The sequence below is a fragment of the Penicillium waksmanii genome (genome assembly GCF_028829765.1).
Source record: "Penicillium waksmanii strain IBT 27052 chromosome Unknown utg000004l:1.0-5674109.0:1.0-5678898.0, whole genome shotgun sequence".
NCBI classification, from domain to species: Eukaryota; Fungi; Ascomycota; class Eurotiomycetes; order Eurotiales; family Aspergillaceae; genus Penicillium; species Penicillium waksmanii.
Genome location: NW_026643251.1, coordinates 5,222,652 through 5,240,869, shown reverse-complemented (window position 1 = coordinate 5,240,869; position 18,218 = coordinate 5,222,652). Strand labels below are relative to the sequence as shown.

The following is an 18,218-nucleotide window of genomic DNA, read 5'->3' as shown; positions in this document are numbered from 1 at the left end:
GAATTAGCTTTGAGAGTAAAAAAAGAAGAGGGGAAAAAAGAAAAACTCACGCAGCAAGATGTATCCCGCAAAACAGTAAAGCAATCAACAGGGAACAAAGATCAAGAATGATGTTATCCTTGACAGACATTTTTTCTTCCTCATCCTTGATTCTGTTCTTTGATTTTGTGTAGTTCTGCTCCGGTGTGGCTGATTCCCTTGCCTCCGAGACGGCACTGCTGGTATGCTTTTCAGACGGGGAATGGGCTTTATCCCCTGAGGAATCGCGCCTGGCCATATGCTTTCTTGTAACCCATTTGACAGGCAGACAAAGACTAATGATAAATATCAAGGCGCGAAAGGGGAATGCAACCGTTTTAATGAAAACAGATCGTGAAGGATCTTTAGGAAAAGCTTCGGATAAGTGAACCCAGTCAGACTGACGCTCGTCCAAAATATCTCTTACCCGACGAGGCATTGCATCGCTTTCACGACCGTAGGGTAAATAGATCGTAATCGGTGTTATCATATCTTTGGGTTTATGCCACCAGACCGCATATGTGATTGCGGCACAGACGGCATAAGCCACGGTGGAAATCTCAAGCGGTGTTATAGGGAGATTGTATGCTGCTCGAGCAATAATGTTGCAGGTGACCCAGAAAGTTTGCAGCATTGTGAGCGCCTTTGCAAGAGCGTCAGCCTTAGCTCTGTCTTGAATATCGCGCTCTCTCAAATGAGAGTGTTTAATGACCCCAGTCTCGATTAGAGGGACAACATTTCTCGGAAGAACTGGGTAGGTCCATTCATCCTCCGTGACCAGTATGGCACCGCGCATATCGATACAAAACCCCTGGATTGCTGTCCAACGTTTCAGCGAGGACGGTTCATCGCTAGATGAACCTGCAGTGTGTAGAGGAAGGTCTCGTGAAGTGTCCTCGTTGCTAGCCAATGCTTTGAAAGCGGAATTACAACGCGTAACAATCGACATTGCCTGTCGGAGCTCCCCTACTGCAACCATGGCCATCAACTCGGGAGCAAGTAGCGCACAGGTCCAAGTTGCGGGTTTTACAGACATGGTGTCTCCATTGTGTTCGGATCGCTTTGGAACTTTAAGATGCAAAGCTGTCCATGTACATGCGAGAATCGTTGACACACATGTCCAGAAAATATCCCAGCTCGATCGAGAGTTGTCATCAAGCTGCCAGCCCTCTGTTTGAACTGCCTGTGCAAGTGAGATTTGAAGAAAAGTAAGAAGCAGAATGGCCGGTGCAAGTGATGCCATTTCCGATGCTCGAGAGCAGACGCCCTAGAGATACTCTCCAAATAGAATAAGCCGAAAAGAAACAAAACTAAGGGGCGGGGCGGGCCGGGCTTCGTTCGGCTGGAGACGTGCACTAGAGCGAAAGGAGAGCGCCAAGAATTGACGGGGATTATCCAGATCATATGCACAGACCTATCTACCCGTTTGACTGCTGCTAGTCATGTCACTGGTAGATGGCTGGTTGTATTTCAAACCAAAAGGTAACTGATCTATTTGGGCGGAGAGCATCGTGTTTTTTATTTCAAAATGCCCACACAAACATGTATGTAGAATAAAAATTGGCGGTATACATTGTTTAAAAAGTACGGGATCTATGTAGATCGAAAGATCGGACCAGAACCAACTTGAAGTATGCGACTTGACTTTAATCAAATCACCAGAGACCGAGCCCCATTTGGTATTTCGAGCGCAAGCAAAGCGGAATTGCCTACGGAGTGTACTTAAAGACCAGACCTAATCAGCCGTAAGCCATATTGCATAACTACTGAATTGAACTTCGGTCAAAAGTACCTGCTATTGACACTGTTTCCCACACGCCGGACAAACATGTTTCGTACTTGGTATCGAGACGCCGCAGTTTCTGCAACTCATCGTACTTGCAGACATTGTCGCAGTTTCTATCTCGAATCAGTCTAGATCTTGCAGGTGGAAGCTTTGTTTTGTTCTCCCTCATCCTATCGGCCATGGATGTGCTCCACATAGTGTGGCTTCTTCGAGAACGGGGGATGTTTCTGGATATCCAAGACACGGTCTGAGTTTGCATGAATGTAGCAAACTTAAGATTCAATGTACGCTGCATACAATAAGCAACTCAATCATTTGCTCGTGATTCTTGAGGCTCAGTCACGGGCCTTCGCTCCGGATCTTCCTATCAAAGAAGATATGAAGCACCGATGATTCTATTGCAAAACGAGCTAAGGCTCGAGAGCTAGTGTTGATCCGAAAATAGCCAGAGGCGGGGGATAACGTACTGTCGTACAGCAATTCTGGCAACAGCTGATGGACGTTAACCGTTGACCACCAGATGACTTGGCACAGGTTAGTTAGTGAATTAAATGAGATAGAAAAATGCATGCCATAAGATTAGTCAAGACACAGAATCTCAAGAGTATCTTCCCTTTCATATAAGTTGCTGCTGTAAATATCGAATTTGTATCAGCATGCGCATCGATCCAATCCCTCATCCTCAAGGGAAAGTATCTGTAAACCCAAACCAATGCCGTGTAACACCAAAGCTTCGAACCTTGAAATCGCCCCATTCACTTAGGCATACCAAACAAGTTCTCAACAACATAGTACCTTTCACGATAGCGCATCCTATCCGCAGAATCCGAAGTGCTACTGCCATCCCAGTCGGATCAACTCCAATAGGCTATAAAGTTGTAACAAGGGCCGTATGTGATATCCGTGAACCACCGTCGTAGTTCATTTTACCTATCGAGCGTAGTTATGCCCAGCAATCTGCGGACCGACCACTGAGCAGGAAGATCCCAGTTATGTCTCTGAACAACAACCCCGGGGAGAGGTACAATAATTCGACGAAGACGAGAAAGAAAAGCATATAAAGACAGCCGAATCCTCTATTTTCACGATATTCTATCCTCACCAGTTCCAATCCAATCCAATTCACCACCACAACAAGACCAGTTTTCAGATCGCGTGAGCATAACCTCTTCCACATCCCCAAGAAAGATCCTAAATAAACTAACCAACTCCCAACACAGACCACCAACCATTCAAAATGAAGTATCTGTCCGCAATCAGCGTCCTCATCACCCTCGCCAGCTCCACCCCACTCTGGGGTCCCAATGAAACTCCAGTGGATAGCATGAAACTCAAAGGCGTGCTCAGCGTCTACGTTCCCTGCATAAAAAACTGCGGAGTGACCAGTATGGGCTGCACATCGCAAACCGGGGCCGTTGCCGGCGCCTGCACCCACGATCTGGCGACCTGCATGCTGAGATGCCAGAGGCTGATTTATCCTTCTCCACTTGATCGCCTCACTGATTGCACACTTGTTTCTGTCGACGAGTTGAGTTCTGGTTTGGCGATTGATATGATCGAGTTACACTTCAAGGAATGTGTCAAGAAGTAAATTCTGCGGCGGCATTCAGACTAGGCAAGGGGGCTGTGATCGAAGATGGTACTGCTTCCTTCTGACCATGGTCTAGTGGAGGGTTTGATGTGATCAGACCGTGACGCTCGTTAATTGGTTTGCTTTTGAAGTTGCTGTTGTTTGTTTGCGATTGTTGAGTCTGTCTCGTGCGCCTTCGCCGGGGGATGACCCTGGTGGACTCTTCGTCGGCATTTCTTGTTTCATTGGGTGTTTTCTCTGTAGCAACTTTAATAGGAGCCCTGGAGAATCTGTTGCTTAATCTCATAACCTTGGGAACTTGAAGTCTTTTCGTATTCTCATCGTGGTCCATTTAGACAGTGACATATATCTATGCACCACGACCGGATTGTCTCCAGGGCCCTGGACAAGAACGGGCAATTCTACTAGTACCACAGGTAGGCTTATGCATAGCACGGCATCATAAGTGAAGTTTTCCCATTTTTGTATGGTATGGCTATGCCATCTAGAAATTATGGTATTTCATCAGAAGGAAACATTTCCATGCACGCTCAAAAGCAGCGATATCATCAGGCATCAACAGGAAATGGTATCGAACTTTTGGTCTCGAGAGTAAATAGCAAGAAGGAAATTCAGTAGTAAACCCAGGCGCCACGCTAAAACGAACAGATGTTTTGGGAGTTTAAATCAACCAGACACATCACATGAAAATGCAGATTTTGGGGGATCGGAGAAAAGAAAAGAGAATTTAGATGATAGATGCGAGGTGGTGCTCTCTCGCACGCTTACTCTTCGTCTGTTGCCGTGGCAATCTCTTCATCATCTTCGCCGTCATCATCGGCCTCGCTGTCGGAGTCATCGTCATCGTCTAGCCCGGGGATTCCGCGCCATTCGACATAGTCCCCTTCCAGCCAGCGCCGACTGCGCGGGAGCTGGTAAGGATCGAAGGGGAAGTATGCGTCCAGTTGGTAGCCCAGGTGGTCGCCGGCACGAACATCGCGTTCGACCGAGCCGAAGTTGGCATTGGTAAGGCTGGCAATACTGCGGAAGGCAGAGACGCGGAGTCGCTTGTTGGTTTCGAGAAGGGGGTACACGTAGAGTAGTTGGAAGTGGTGAGCGATGCGGGCGAATTCCGTGACAATACCGGGCGAACAGATTTTGAGGGGGTTCAAACGCGAGTAGATCGACTTGTGAAGAATTTCCTTGATGTTTGGTGGGAATCCCACCTGACTTGGCTCCAGTTCCTCGACCTGCTCAGGGCTGTCGCCATCCATTGCGGCGGTCGTCAGGTCGCGCCATCGAAAGCAGAAGATGTAGATAATGGCTTGGGCGGTGGAGTAGAATGGCCCGTAGCGGCGCAGATCCGGACCGCGGCAGCCGTCTTCAAACGAGTCACGAAGGTTGTTTAGATGGGTGAGCAAGATATCGAAGACATCCCGAACGACCTCGCCGGAGATGTGGGCACCGCGAGCGACAAAGCTGGCCAGGTAGGCCGCCGCCGATTGCCGGGTTAGGCTGGGCTGGAGTTTGTTGAAGATAATTTGGACACAGGCCGAGGCGAATCGATCGACAAGAACGGGCGAGCACTGCGAGAAATGGAAGAGGAGGAATTGGGAGTGTCGAGAACGGTAGGTTGGGAGAATGATGGTTTGGAAGTGGCTCAATAGAAGATCCAAAGCGTTTTCCTTCTCGTCCAAGCTGCCCGTCATGAAAGGCGGCGTGTAGTACTCAAACAGAATATCGATCATGCCATCCACCTTCTGAATGTTTCCTTTAATTTCTGTAACACGATTGCTATCGTCATCCGATTCGTCACTGACAATCGAATCGTCATCGGCTTCATCGTCGACATCCTCCTCGGGTGACACATCTTGCAGAAGGTCCTCCCCAAGTTCATCCTCAAAGTCTTCGAGGTCTACTTGAATTTGAACATCAACTTTAACAAGTTTTTCAGTGATAACAGCAAGAATATCGGACTGCAGCTCTGGGGTATAGCTAACAATCCGGATGAGGTTCTGGGTGTAGCAAATGTAGGATTTGGCCGAGTCTGTGTCGAAAGGAAATTGTGATGACAGAAGAGGCGACAATGCTCCACTTCCAGCTGGGATGAGACGCATCACATGGCGGAGCGCCTTGTGGACCCGGTTGAATATCTCAGGTGTGGACACAGGGGAATAGCCAGGAAGTCGACCCGTTCCTCGAGGGATACCGACAAGCTTGGTGACGAGCATTTTCAGGACAAGGGAGAGATATCCACCCTGTGCAGCGGCCAAGTTACCCAAGAACCGAATAAAGAGTTTGACATAGGAGTCATCCCGACCGAGCCATTCGCTGTCCAGAATGGCAGTGACCAGGCTACTGCAGTTACGATCCAAAGAAGAGATGTGAGACAGAAGACCCATAAGATGGTTTCTTAGGTCGGCATGCGTAGGGAGTTCGTAGGAGTAGGCTGGATCGTCCGCCTTCTTCGGGTCGGCCGTGAAGATCTCCTTGATTTCGTCGTAGGCCTCATTCTCCCCCATCATGACATGGCGATGAATTGCCTTTCGGACCTCTTCCCGAACAACAGGCAGGCTCTTCAGTGGGGCCATGGTTGTGGTTGTTTGTGTCACGGCGATCGGGGGGCGCCTGGCTTTCGGCCTTCTCGGCGAAGGTAACGCGGAGGCGTTTCTTGATGTGGACGTCCTCGGCGCCGGCATCCGAGAAGGAGGATGAGGGGGAGAGGCTAAGCTCTGCTTCCTCCATTGTGCGTTTCGTACCAGTAGGTTTGGCGGGTTTAAGGATAGAGACGGGGGACGAAGCCGCCAGCATTTTCGAGTAGTGGGTTGAAGGGGTGGCTGTAAGCGCCGGGGTGCGAGCAGTGGCAACCGAGGGCATGGCCAGATGAGAACGTCGGTGGTGGGTGATTTGGAATTTAGAGAGACCGTAGAATGGTTGACATTGATCGGTCCGGACCTCTGGGTTGAATTGAGGGACAGCTCGAGTGGTCGACGGAGTTGAGGCTCGTTGAGGTACCCAAGCACACGACCGACCGCACGGTCAAATTGCAAAGTTGCACTACAGGATAAACGATTCAGACCACGGGTGTCTGTCTGCACCCATGGAGTTCATTCGTTCGGCTTGAAATTAGGTTGAAACAGAATGCAGACAGAGATGTGGATGCTCGGACAAAAGCTGGAAGTTGAAGCAGCAGAGAATATTTTCTCTTTTCGCACGGTGGGGCGGTGGATCTCGTGACTCGAGCGGTGAGGGTGGGCAAGCATTATGTCATACTGTTGTATACTTCCACAAATGTAGTATCTACATCTACAAATTACATTGAATACTTTGTTACTTTGCAGTTTCACTTATCAAATTGTATTTGATGCATCAGAAATTCAACGTGATCTAGAAAAAAGACCCAAATCTAACTGATGGACGGATGGAGAAGTAGTAGATGCTGACAGAACGCGCCATATCGAAAACCATAGGTGTTTCTCAGCTCCCCTTCCCGAATGGAAAAAAAAACAAAAATTCATTGGGGCTTGCGTGGTACATAAACCATACACGCAGCCAATGTAAACGGCATAATGAGAGACCGAACGCGCGGGAACTGAAGAGAGGTTCCTCCCATGGTATAGTGCAAATCAGGGAAAACAAACAATCGGAGAATCGTATCAATGAAAGAATAAGAGTTAGTCGTGGCGAATTGTGGAGAAGAAGGAGACCTGTCCCCCTTTCTGCACCTCCATTCGCTTGTAGGTCGTCGTCGATCACTCCCGGGTCAACCGGGAACGGAACAGTAAGTATCGATGAGTTCATAGCCAGGCACCTGTGCTCAGTGGGCCCAATTTATCGTCAAAGATGCTGCCGTAGAGATCCTGAATTTCGAATAGATAATCGTCGACGGAGAATTTCTGCAGACCCTTGCGGCGTAAAATACGCTCCTCCTCGTCCATCAGGGGCGTTGCCCCAAATTCCTCAGCCACCTCGTTCACTTGCTCCAGTTCCTTGCTGAAGGGGTGGGCCTCTGCCCGGAACATATCCTGGGAAGCACGCATGGTAGGGTTGCTGCGGGGGGGCAGCTAGTGGAGGAGGCGACAATCGATGCTGCGATCGCTTGCGAGCCAGCTCCTGGTGGGATCGCTTGGTGTGCGACAGAGCACGCTTCGGGATCAACGGAGCCTCGGTCGACGAGGAAGATGTCGCAGAAGAGCGAGGGTGGCTTGTCACGGTCGCAGACCGCTTGGGAAAGTAATCCACGGGCTCGGGCTCGTGTTCAGGCGTAGTGATAGATGAAGAGTAACTGTGGGGCGAAATAGAGAAATCCGAGTCGTCGCGCGACCGCAGCGACGAGGCAGACGAAGAATTGGGCGAAATAGAATTCAGATCGGGTGCGTTGTAGGCCAACATGTTGGTGGTAGATAAGAGCTGCACCGGACCGGAGATGTTGCCGCGCTTTATGGAACCCGAGTTGAATCGAACATGACCTTCGCCACGGTACGGCATGGGTGCAGACACCTCCGGGCGCTTGTTGCGCTTGGTGAATGCGCGAGTAATGGTCGACATGATGAATTCAGGTGGATATTCGTCGGATTACGTAGATAGATCGACACAGAACGCGATTTCGGAATTGAATCTGGTGAGATTTCCCGCTGCTTGCTATTGATCACTAGCGATCGCTGCTTTTCGCGGCAGTCGAATTTGAAGTATTTGATTGTCGCGTGGTAGACCGATCGCGGGATGCGGAGACGGCGAGGAATGTGGAAGATCAATATCAAGAATGTCCGGTATCAGGGAGCGTTGATGGGGAAAGATAGGATGATAGAATCCGATTGTTAACTTTCACAAAAGTGAGAATGAATGTCGAGACACTTTTAGCCAAAGCGAATTTTGCACAGCAAAATGGTCCAGGACAGTTTCTTTGTGTCCAGGGCGTAAAGAATGGGGCGTACAACCAGGACGCGCCCAAGGGGATATTGATATTTTTGGATTGTGGGAAAGGATGGAAAAAAGGTAGAAAAAAGGAGTCACTGGGACTCGGAAGAAGTGAAGTGAAGAGTCACTAAAGGAATGTAGGACTCTGAAAAATGAAGGATAGTCCCGATGGGAGGAGATGTAGAGAGGAGGAGAAGGGAGGAGGAGGAGAAGGGGGGAAAGATCCAGCCAGGCCCGGCCACACTCACACTGTGTGTCCACCAGCGCTTAGAAGGAACACCGTTGGGTCTCCCTCCGATTGTTACCCACCCTATGGAGTACTGAGGACAGTGGACTTTGCCCCTCGAGCCCAAACCCAAACCTTGGGAATTTCCAAGGTTCGCTTACCCCGACGATGGGGCCGATTGATTCTCTAACCACTCACAAGTTTCACCCAAACACTATCCGTGGCGAACGGTTCTTCCAGACCCTTTCGATACCTGATGGCGTGGTGGTTCGGCCGACCAATTTCTTCGATTGAACCAGAGCCAGAATTATCCCTTGGTTGGTATTGCCAGTGCTGGCATTGTTCTATTTTCTACCAATTCGCCTTCGTCGCTTTTACCGGGTCAAAAAAAAGCACCGACCACAGAGTGTCATTTGCTCACGCCCCATGCCCTGTCCTCCGTCCTATGCCCGTCTCCATGCCCGTGCCTGTAGGGGCCTCCCCCTGGTCGAGGGTCGTCATGCAAACCCAAAGACAAATGCAATCCGGTATGGAGATGGAGGGTCGTTCCCTTTTTTCCGTCCCTCCGTGGGTCATCCGCCGGTGCCCAAGGGACATGGGGGCTCGACGTGTACATGTCTGGTCGAGACACATCGCAAACACAATCCACCACGTGAGAATGTCGACAATGACCGACCAGATGTGACGCTATTATGCTTTATTATCAGAATTTGAGTGAAACGCCCGTAAGTCTTGGTGCTCCTGTTCGGGGGGAGGTCCGTCCTCCAATTGGCGTTTCACCACAGACCCCTCCCACTCCGTGCCTCACTAAGAAGAGTCTGTGCTCCGTGGCCAGAAAAGATCGACAGGCCCCAGGGACGGCTGGCAGGGTACATCTGAGCCAATCACCATTTTCACCGAGATGACCGAATCAGCCGGCGTGGTCATGGTGCGACTGGCCTGCAGGGACACGGCCAATCCCATCCAACTGGCATTGCGGACCTGACCGGGGAGTTTTCACCGTGACACGAACCTGTGAGCAGTTCCCCTCGTGGGGGAAGGGGGGCATTTTGGGTTGGTGGAGAGGTGTGGACCACACTTTTTCATCTTAAAATCCGTGGCCTCCACTGGGCTGAAAATCTGGATGTGGGGCGAGAGATCGAATCGAACTCTTTTCATCTAGGACTGCTGTGTGCTGCAACTTGACGTGGCCAAGGTGTTGATGCCCATGCCAATACCGATGCCCTACATGAACGGAATGGAGGGGTGGTATTCTTTTTGTTTTTTTGCTTGCTTGCTTCGAGGGTTCGCTGCGAGGGAGAAGTTTAAGACACACCGACTCAGCTTTTGCCTTGCCCCATCCAGATCACGTGATCGGAGACCGGTGGTTGCAGGTAGATTGGTGCCCCATCGCCTCGAGACAGCTGCTGAAGATTGTAAATTAAAAGTATATACAGGGGTTATTTTTTGACAGCTCTTCTGCTCTATCAGCATGGTTTGCTTTGGCTCTGTTTTCACTTCGGCCAGCTGGTCCGGCTGGGGCATATTCCGAGATCCCATCGGCAGGAGAAGCCATATCATCCGATCCGCCCACGCCCTGATGTCGCGAATATATAGGTGAAGACATCATAGCTGGGGGATGCAGGTGGGTCCCATATGGGCTGTTCATGTTCATTTCTTCTCTCGACTGCCAACCATATGTCGATGGGCCGGGTACTTCCATCGTCATCCCCGGACTATACGTCTCGTTATCCACCGCTTGACCCGGAGAGACCGATATCTGAGACCCGGACCCGGGCAAATTGATACTCTGGGGTTGTTCAATCGTGAAATGGTCGGACATGGAGATCATCCAATGCTCCATATCTGACCATCCTCGGAGTGGCAATTGAGACCATTCATCCATGCGTGCAGCCTTTTGCTTCTGCGTCGAGTCCGGCTTGGCCGATATCTGGGCTACAGTCGCGGGCTGCAAGGAGCGGAGTGTCACAAGAGCCCCATACAGGGCTGACTCTGTCTCAGCGAGGCGCTGCTCTAGTTGATTCAGGTAGCCAAGAGGCAATCCTCTGCGCCGTGAAGATAAGCCATATCAGCCTCATTTTCGATCTGAAATAGACACTGTCCGGACAAGCCTACCTTTTACCACTTTCAGGATAGACGCACTTTCCTGGCTCACTAGTACATTGGGAGCAGTGGGGTCTATACAACAGTGATAGTCAGAGCCACGGTTCCATCATCAAGATCGATTAGATCTAGTCAGTCATACAATTTGCGGTCACACTAATATCCGAGATCAGCGGTGCTAGAACCCTCCAATTGCCAACAGGACTAACTTTGCATTTTCGTTGCCTGCAAACCTCGCACGAGATAGGGCTCAGATTATCATCCTCTAATTGTTCAGAATTAGTACTTGCGACCACCTTTGGAGGTATATGAAATGTATGAAACGGAGACGGGGCTAACCTGGCATGGTCGAATCCGAACCCTGTGTCCGTCTTGACCGGGAGAATCTCATCGTATATTATTGATAGGATAGACCAAAAACTGTCCAGATGAAAATAAACTATAATGATATATTCGACAAAAGGACCTGCCTTTTGTGGCGCTATAGATGTGATCTGATCTGATGGGGTCGGAGAAACGCGGTTGGTCGTCCGGAGGTGTTTTTGTCCGGGAGAAAGTTGGCCACAGTCACGTGTGAGTGTCCACTGTTGTCTGCGGAGGCGAAGCAACTGGCTCGCCGGTTGGTATCTTTGCATTTGCATTTGTATTTAAGTTTGCATCTGGAGTGCAACTTAAGCAAGCACACCGCCTAACCTCCTCCTTGGCAAACCATTGGACAATACTCGATTCGATATTGCTGGGATAATGGGATGTGCGACCAACTGGCATAACCATTGAAGGAATCGGAAATGTGACACAAGAGACCACCATGACATCGCCCTCATCGGTCGGTACCCGCTTTGAAGATCATGATCCGGATTGGCAGTATGGCCCTCGCGCCAAAAGACGCAAGCGTGCCTCGACAGTGGGCACATCGAGGCCGTCGCCGCGTGAGATTGGCTTCATGAGAGAGTCTCAAAATGACGGATCCGCCAGCTTTCTTGGGAGCTCAAGTGGTATTCACTTCATTCGCCATGTCTATAATGCATTTGCTCGTCGCTCAGCAGATCTTCAGCAGACCAGAGCGCGAGACAAGAGCTCAGTACCGGGAGAGGATGATCGCTTACAGCGAGGCACTCTAGACACCGATATTCTATGGTCAACAGATGAACTGAATTTGTCGCAAAACCCAACATATACATTTGAAGATCTGGTCAATTGGACCCGGCACTACTTTGAGAATTGGCATCCAATCTTCCCATGTCTTCACGCCCCAACGGTGCTCAGAGCTATGGAAAAGCTCAGCCAACACGGCCCATCTGCGATCAATCGACTAGATATGACTATTATTCGCTCGATTATATCAATTTCCCTCGAAGATAGCCGGCAAATTGAAACCCCGGCATCGAAACTGGGCCCAGTGCCTGTATCATTGGTTTTCTCAACTGTACAACATGTTATGCAAGATATTCAAAGTATTTTTGCGGAGCCCACAACCCTTCCCCTGCTCCAGTCTGCATTTTTGGCTCAACTTGCACTAACGTCGTTACTGCGTCTGAATGCTGCGTCTCGAGTGGGTGGAGTCATCACTCGAACTGCCTTCCACCTCGGATTGCATCGCTGCCCTGGCCGTTTCTCCGTTTTCACCAGTGAAGAGGTGGACATTCGAAGGCGGCTGTTCTGGTCTATTTACTGCTTAGAACGATACCTGTCACAGGCACTAGGGATTCCATTGGGCATCCGCGACGATGATATCGATGTATGCTACCCGGGTGATGAACAGCATGTTACAGCTACCGCAGCATCCACGCCACCCGATGACCATCGGTTGCGTCTACTGTCTCATCTCGCGAAGTTTGCTCGGATCCGGGGATTGATTTTAGAATTGCGCAACAAGTCTATTCTCCATAGTCACGCCGGTACTGTCGAGGCATCACATGTTAACGGCGAGCTGTCCCAGTGGTGGAACGAAGTTTACGATGATGTGAATATCATCGAGGAGGAGCATACGGAGCCGGGGCAGAATCCGAATTTGAGTCCCTACCATCGCTTATTGCTCTTGATCTTGAGACACGAAGCTATCATCTCGATGAATCGACCACTACTCGCTGCCGAGAAGCCCAGTTCAGAATACAAAAACGCTTTGCAAACCTGCATTGCTTCCTCGCGGACACTACTAGCAGCTCTGAAGAAATACATGTCTTCTTCATCTGATGCGCCCCTCACATGGCCGTCCTTTACATGGACAACCTGGATGGCGTGTTTAATATTGATGTATGCATCGTGGGAGGGTGAGCTTGCCACAAGCACAGCATTGAAATATGCTAGGATGGGAGTCAATATCTTGGAAAATCTGGCTTTGCGCGGGAGTAGCTGGCCCGAGACTTGCATTGAAGCGATTAAAGGGATGGAGTCAGCCTTGACCAATACAGATACCTCCGGGCTGGACGTTCCGGGTCATGTTTCTCACCAAGCCCAGACCGGTCCCAACGACCGATTCGCGAAGACCCCCCAATAGACCATCTACAGACGACAGATATCGCTCCAACCCTCGGTCTTCCCAACGTGATCGAGGTCCTACAGGCAGGCAGCAAGGCGACCCTTCCACCTCGGGGACGCAGCATTCGGATCCGTCATTCGGCTCCTCTGCAGTCCAGGCCGTCGACACCGGCGACACTTCGATTCTTTCTTCATATGATGCACAAGGCCAAGCCGATATCTCAGCGGACGGTATTTACGCGGCCGGGCAATCAGCGGGTCTCATTTTTGGAAATGCGGCCAATGCAAACGCCCCCTTTTATCCTGGCATCACAGGACAGGATTGTTTACCCTTTCTGGATCCATCATCCCTGTTTATGAATGATATATGGAATGTGGCTGATGGGCCTTGGATGTTCCATGGGGATCTGCTATAGCGCTTCTTAGCGCCAAGATGTACATTATTAACGTGACGAATGCGGGATTCACCACTTTAAGACTAATATTGCCGGAAAACTGAACTATCAATCTCCATGCAAATTAGATTAATGTAGAAGCCCCGAGCCCTTCTATTTTGAAGCTAGTTCAGTTCCATAAATCCATTTGAACGAAAGTCTAAGAATTCCCATTTCGTCTGCGCATGAAGAGGTTGGCCGGTCTGCTTCGAGAAGCAAACTCCTTATCAACAAGATATTCGATGTCCGACCCTTGCGCCTCAAAGCCCATTTGCGCATACACATGCCTCCCCATACTAGACGCCTCGAGGATCAATTCCAAATCACCGCGTCGCTTTGCTTCATCCAGACCCCACTGCACTAGCGCCCTCGCAATGCCCTTCCGTTGATGAGCCGGGTCTACAGCACAAAGGTCCAACACCAGCACAGCCGGTGGCATGGCAGAAGCCTTTTCCTTAATGGCTTCACTGCGCTTATGCAGAAAGGAAGTCATGACTTGAGCGAGATAGCGTTGCTCGACTTCGTTTCCAGGATACAATGCCTCGAGATTCATAGCTTTAGCCACATCCTCACTTGGTGGATCGCCATGGCCCTCAACACAGGAGGCCTGTGCCCAGATAGCGAGTCCAGCAACGGTGCGTTCTCCAACCGAGTCCTCACTGGGTACTGTTGCCTTCAGAAAGATGGTGTTGGGGTTTCCATTCTTGTCGGTGGTAATCTCGCGCCAGCGGGCGATCATCCGCGCAGCTCCGCTCGCCTTTCCTGCAGGCGTATCCCATCCAGGATTCATTGCGGTCCAGACACCGTCTTGGGCCTGACGGCCGAAGGCCTCGCTGATGCAGTGGAAAGCCTGCTCGATATCTTCCGGTCGATCTACAGGCTCGATGCGGAGTCCGGCGTCTTTTCTCTGCGGGGTAGACATGGCTGTGGAAGGGAGCGATCTGGTAAATCCGAGGGTTTATGATGCTAATCGCGTCGGTGTTGACGATTATTCCAGTTGAACACTTGTCGTGAACTTGAAACTTCGATTGCCAAGGCGCTAATTAATAACAGTCATTGAGTCATTGGAATCATTAAGGCCAACCCCACTGCTCGGGGTGGTTGTGCGGTACTCCCCGCTTGCTAGTGACCGGACCCCGGATTCGGCCCGGTAAAACCTCGGGAATGTACTTTTAGACTTGGAAATGATACTTTGAAATCTAGAATATATTTTGTGTGTTTTATTGAACTACACGATTATGCAAGACGCGGCTGGATCATGAAATAAATGACCAGGAATAATTGCGCTTGAGTCTGGCCAGAGTTCCACTTGAGTGGTGGTAAGAAGGCATAGAGGGGACAGTAGCTCGGGATGGTGACCACCCCGGTGCGTGGCCCAAGGAGGTTTGCCAGCGTCAGCTAATCACGGCTTGAGGAGTAATGTAGTTCCGGCCACACTACATATTGGTCGCTGGGCCCCCCTATATACCTATAATTTCATCTCTAAGCTTTATAATAATAGTTTGTACTAGTAGTAGACAACGCCCTTGTTGAATAAGCCCAACCTTAGCCCTTCATACATAGCCTCGTATGCATTTTTTTTACTATTTCTACTAGTAATAGTAGTAATTATAATCATAAAAGCCTTGAGGGCTAAAAAGACATTTTACTGACTAATTATACTGTATTATTTTATAAGATCCTTATAACTTTCGTGTATTTTACGCTTTTTCAGTCGTAATTACTAGCCACCCTGCGACCCGAGGCGAGAGTGCCTTGGGCTTGCTAACCTCCAAGGTTCTTGGTATAGGAGTTATATGGGTACTGGTAGAATAGTACACCAGCAATAAGAAAACACGCCCAATAAATTGAATCCATATAATACACTCATAGAAAATTTAACATCTCAGTCACTTGTCTCTGTTTATCCAGAACCACTCGGAGCTGTCCCTTATCGGTGCAAGATTGATCAAGTTGGAAGAACCCCTTTCGCAGTTGATCCAAATACAGCTCATAAGCAGACATATATCCTTTCACGAACTTCACAACTTCTTCATCAGTCATTCCACTATTGGTCCTCGCGCGAAGTGCATGTTCTTGCTGTATCCGCCATTCATAAACATTCACTAGATCGTCCGTGTCGAGATGAACGAGAAAATCGAAATGTCGCGGTCCCATGAACAGGTCGTAGTATTGACGCAGATTTTCATTCACACGCAGTAAATTCTCAACTGAATGCTCCCTCAAAGTTTCAGTTGGATATTTCACTGAATCTCCATTTTCTGCCGTTTCGCCCCATCGCCGTTGAACATCCACCTCGTCAAGGGGTGAAAATCCAACGCACCATCCCTCGAAAACAATCACGTCGATCGTGGTCTCAGCGGGAATTCGATGCCACTTTTCTTCCGATGCTCTTCCGCCTTCGCCTTTGAATAGACTCTTATCAAATGATGGGATCAAAGTGTCGGTCTTCATGTCAGCCACATCGGCGAAAAATGCGACCGAGAGCTCGGTATCATGCGTCCCAGGCTGACCACGCGTCTGTAGGAGTTTGTTGGATGGATTTTCTGTCCGAATTCGCACAAGCTCGTCATGGTCATGATAGAGATCGTCGAGAGAGATGTTGACGGTCTTGTAGCCATGAATTTCGTTGAGAGACTGGACCAGGGCGTCGGTCCAGGTGGATTTCCCACTGCCTTGGAGACCAGTTAATCCCAGAACGAATGGAGTCTTTTGCAAAGCATTGATTTGAGATTTAACATGTTGTTGTATCCGTGGTACGATATTCCTTAGAGCATTTTCGATGTTTTCCTGGGGAATTATCGGTGGAGGCATCGCCAGATCACGCATATGTCGATTTGAATGAATGTTTGAACTTGAAGTTGAAAGACAGGCTAAGATGAAACAGCACTCCGGGACCAAAATAAAATAATAACCAGACAAATATCCACAGTAACTTCTGTTTCGGTCTACATTTTGCTCATCGGACCATGCTCTGCTAAGTTCTGGCTGAACTATAGCCCTTCTCCATCGGACATGTCTTCCTCCGAGAGGTCCACCGGACAATGGAACCCCCACAGCACTCCAACCAACAAATCCCTTGGGCCGGACATGAAAACCTCCGTCGACTCGCCTCCAATCCTTCATTGGCCAGAAACACAGTGTAATGTGGGGGGCGAGAGTATTGAATCTCCATACTGACCCAAAAGCAGGGCGATTCGCCGTGACTGAAGACGACCTTAAAAGTCCCCGCATGCACGAGGTCATTGCCCCTCTGTCAATCGATAATATTTTATTTTTAAAAAAAAAAAATAAACCAGATTACCTGCTCTCTTCTACGTCCAACCACTCTCAATCAACCAACATGTCTCCCGCAGCTCTCGCAAAGACCTACAGCATCGCGTCTATTCCCGCTGATGGCATTGGCCCTGAGGTCATCGACGCCGGTATCACTGCTCTGAACGCTTTGACCGATACTCTGAAGACCTTCAAGCTTGAGTTCAAGAACTATGACTGGAGCTCTGAGACCTACAAGAAGACCGGAAAGTACATTCCGGACGGTGGTCTTGAGGAGCTGAAGAAGCACGATGCTATCTTCTTCGGCGCTGTCGGCGCTCCTGGTAAGTGACAATATGCAACAAAAGAAAATGCGCCCCGCTGTTTCCAACAATATATATAGATGTCCCCGATCACATCTCTCTCTGGGGTCTTCGTCTTGCTATCTGCCAGCCTTTCCAACAATATGCCAACGTCCGCCCCACCCGTGTCTTCCGCGGCACCGAGTCTCCTCTGCGCAACTGCAACATCGGTGACCTGGACTGGGTTATCATTCGTGAGAATAGCGAGGGCGAATACGCCGGCCAGGGTGGTCGTTCTCACACCGGCAAGCCTTGGGAGGTCGCTACCGAGGTGTCCATCTTCTCGCGCCACGGTGTTGAGCGTACGATCCGCTTTGCTTTCGAGACTGCCCAGAAGCGCCCTCGCAAACTTCTGACTGTTGTCACCAAGAGTAACGCCCAGCGCAACGGAATGGTTCTCTGGGACGAGGTCGCTAAGGAGGTTGCTGCTGACTTCCCCGATGTCACTGTTGATAAGATGCTGGTCGATGCCATGACCACTCGCATGGTTCTGAACCCCAAGAGCCTGGACACCATTGTCGCCACTAACCTGGTAAGTGATGATCTGCATATTTGATTACCCCTCCAAAGCTCAGCTCACTGATAAATCCTTAGCACGCCGACATTCTGTCCGATCTTGCTGCCGCTCTTGCCGGCTCCATCGGTATTGCGCCTACTTCCAACCTTGACCCTACCCGCGAGTACCCTAGCATGTTCGAGCCCATTCACGGCTCTGCTTTCGATATTACCGGCAAGGGTATCTCCAACCCTGTCGCCACTTTCTGGACCGCCGCGGAGATGCTTGCCTGGCTCGGCGAGGAGGAGGCCTCCAAGCAGCTGCTGGAGTGCGTCGAGAACGTTTGCGAGCAGGGTATTCTTACCCGCGACCTCGGCGGCAATGCCAACACAAAGGAGGTTACTGATGCTGTTGTTGCGGAGATCAAGAAGCTGGGCTCTAAGTAGAGATTTGGGTGATCTATAATGATGTCAAATTGTGTTATGATTAGTATATATGCATTGAATAGACTGCGGTCTCGAATAAATTCGCCTTTGGTAGCATATATAACTCAGAAATTAGTCAAATTGAAGA

General features: G+C 49.8%; 8 protein-coding genes across 8 annotated transcripts; 3 read left to right on the top strand and 5 right to left on the bottom strand.

Annotated features, from left to right (window-relative positions):
- Positions 1–46: 46 nt before the first annotated feature.
- On the bottom strand, positions 47–1,261 carry N7481_004789 (uncharacterized protein; the record flags this gene model as incomplete). The annotated part of the gene is made up of 1 exon (XM_057264008.1): positions 47–1,261. One exon carries the CDS (start codon positions 1,259–1,261, stop codon positions 47–49), a length of 1,215 nt encoding a protein of 404 aa, XP_057125669.1.
- Positions 1,262–3,041: 1,780 nt separating this feature from the next.
- Positions 3,042–3,395, top strand: N7481_004788 (uncharacterized protein; the record flags this gene model as incomplete). Its single annotated transcript, XM_057264007.1, has 1 exon — positions 3,042–3,395. One exon carries the CDS (start codon positions 3,042–3,044, stop codon positions 3,393–3,395), a length of 354 nt encoding a protein of 117 aa, XP_057125668.1.
- Positions 3,396–4,159: 764 nt separating this feature from the next.
- N7481_004787 (rDNA-binding RNA polymerase I transcriptional factor) lies at positions 4,160–6,251 on the bottom strand (the record flags this gene model as incomplete). Its single annotated transcript, XM_057264006.1, has 2 exons — positions 4,160–5,928; positions 5,987–6,251. The coding sequence occupies 2 exons, from the start codon at positions 6,249–6,251 to the stop codon at positions 4,160–4,162; spliced, it is 2,034 nt and encodes a 677-aa protein (XP_057125667.1).
- A 920-nt stretch (positions 6,252–7,171) lies between these two features.
- N7481_004786 (uncharacterized protein) lies at positions 7,172–7,922 on the bottom strand (the record flags this gene model as incomplete). The annotated part of the gene is made up of 2 exons (XM_057264005.1): positions 7,172–7,424; positions 7,456–7,922. The coding sequence occupies 2 exons, from the start codon at positions 7,920–7,922 to the stop codon at positions 7,172–7,174; spliced, it is 720 nt and encodes a 239-aa protein (XP_057125666.1).
- Positions 7,923–11,428: 3,506 nt separating this feature from the next.
- On the top strand, positions 11,429–13,514 carry N7481_004785 (CeGAL family transcription factor; the record flags this gene model as incomplete). The annotated part of the gene is made up of 2 exons (XM_057264004.1): positions 11,429–13,082; positions 13,129–13,514. The coding sequence occupies 2 exons, from the start codon at positions 11,429–11,431 to the stop codon at positions 13,512–13,514; spliced, it is 2,040 nt and encodes a 679-aa protein (XP_057125665.1).
- Positions 13,515–13,692: 178 nt separating this feature from the next.
- Positions 13,693–14,454, bottom strand: N7481_004784 (GNAT family N-acetyltransferase; the record flags this gene model as incomplete). The annotated part of the gene is made up of 1 exon (XM_057264003.1): positions 13,693–14,454. One exon carries the CDS (start codon positions 14,452–14,454, stop codon positions 13,693–13,695), a length of 762 nt encoding a protein of 253 aa, XP_057125664.1.
- A 944-nt stretch (positions 14,455–15,398) lies between these two features.
- N7481_004783 (uncharacterized protein) lies at positions 15,399–16,346 on the bottom strand (the record flags this gene model as incomplete). Its single annotated transcript, XM_057264002.1, has 1 exon — positions 15,399–16,346. The coding sequence occupies one exon, from the start codon at positions 16,344–16,346 to the stop codon at positions 15,399–15,401; it is 948 nt and encodes a 315-aa protein (XP_057125663.1).
- Positions 16,347–16,875: 529 nt separating this feature from the next.
- N7481_004782 (putative tartrate dehydrogenase) lies at positions 16,876–18,091 on the top strand (the record flags this gene model as incomplete). Its single annotated transcript, XM_057264001.1, has 3 exons — positions 16,876–17,131; positions 17,191–17,681; positions 17,744–18,091. The coding sequence occupies 3 exons, from the start codon at positions 16,876–16,878 to the stop codon at positions 18,089–18,091; spliced, it is 1,095 nt and encodes a 364-aa protein (XP_057125662.1).
- Between the last annotated feature and the right edge of the window lie 127 nt (positions 18,092–18,218).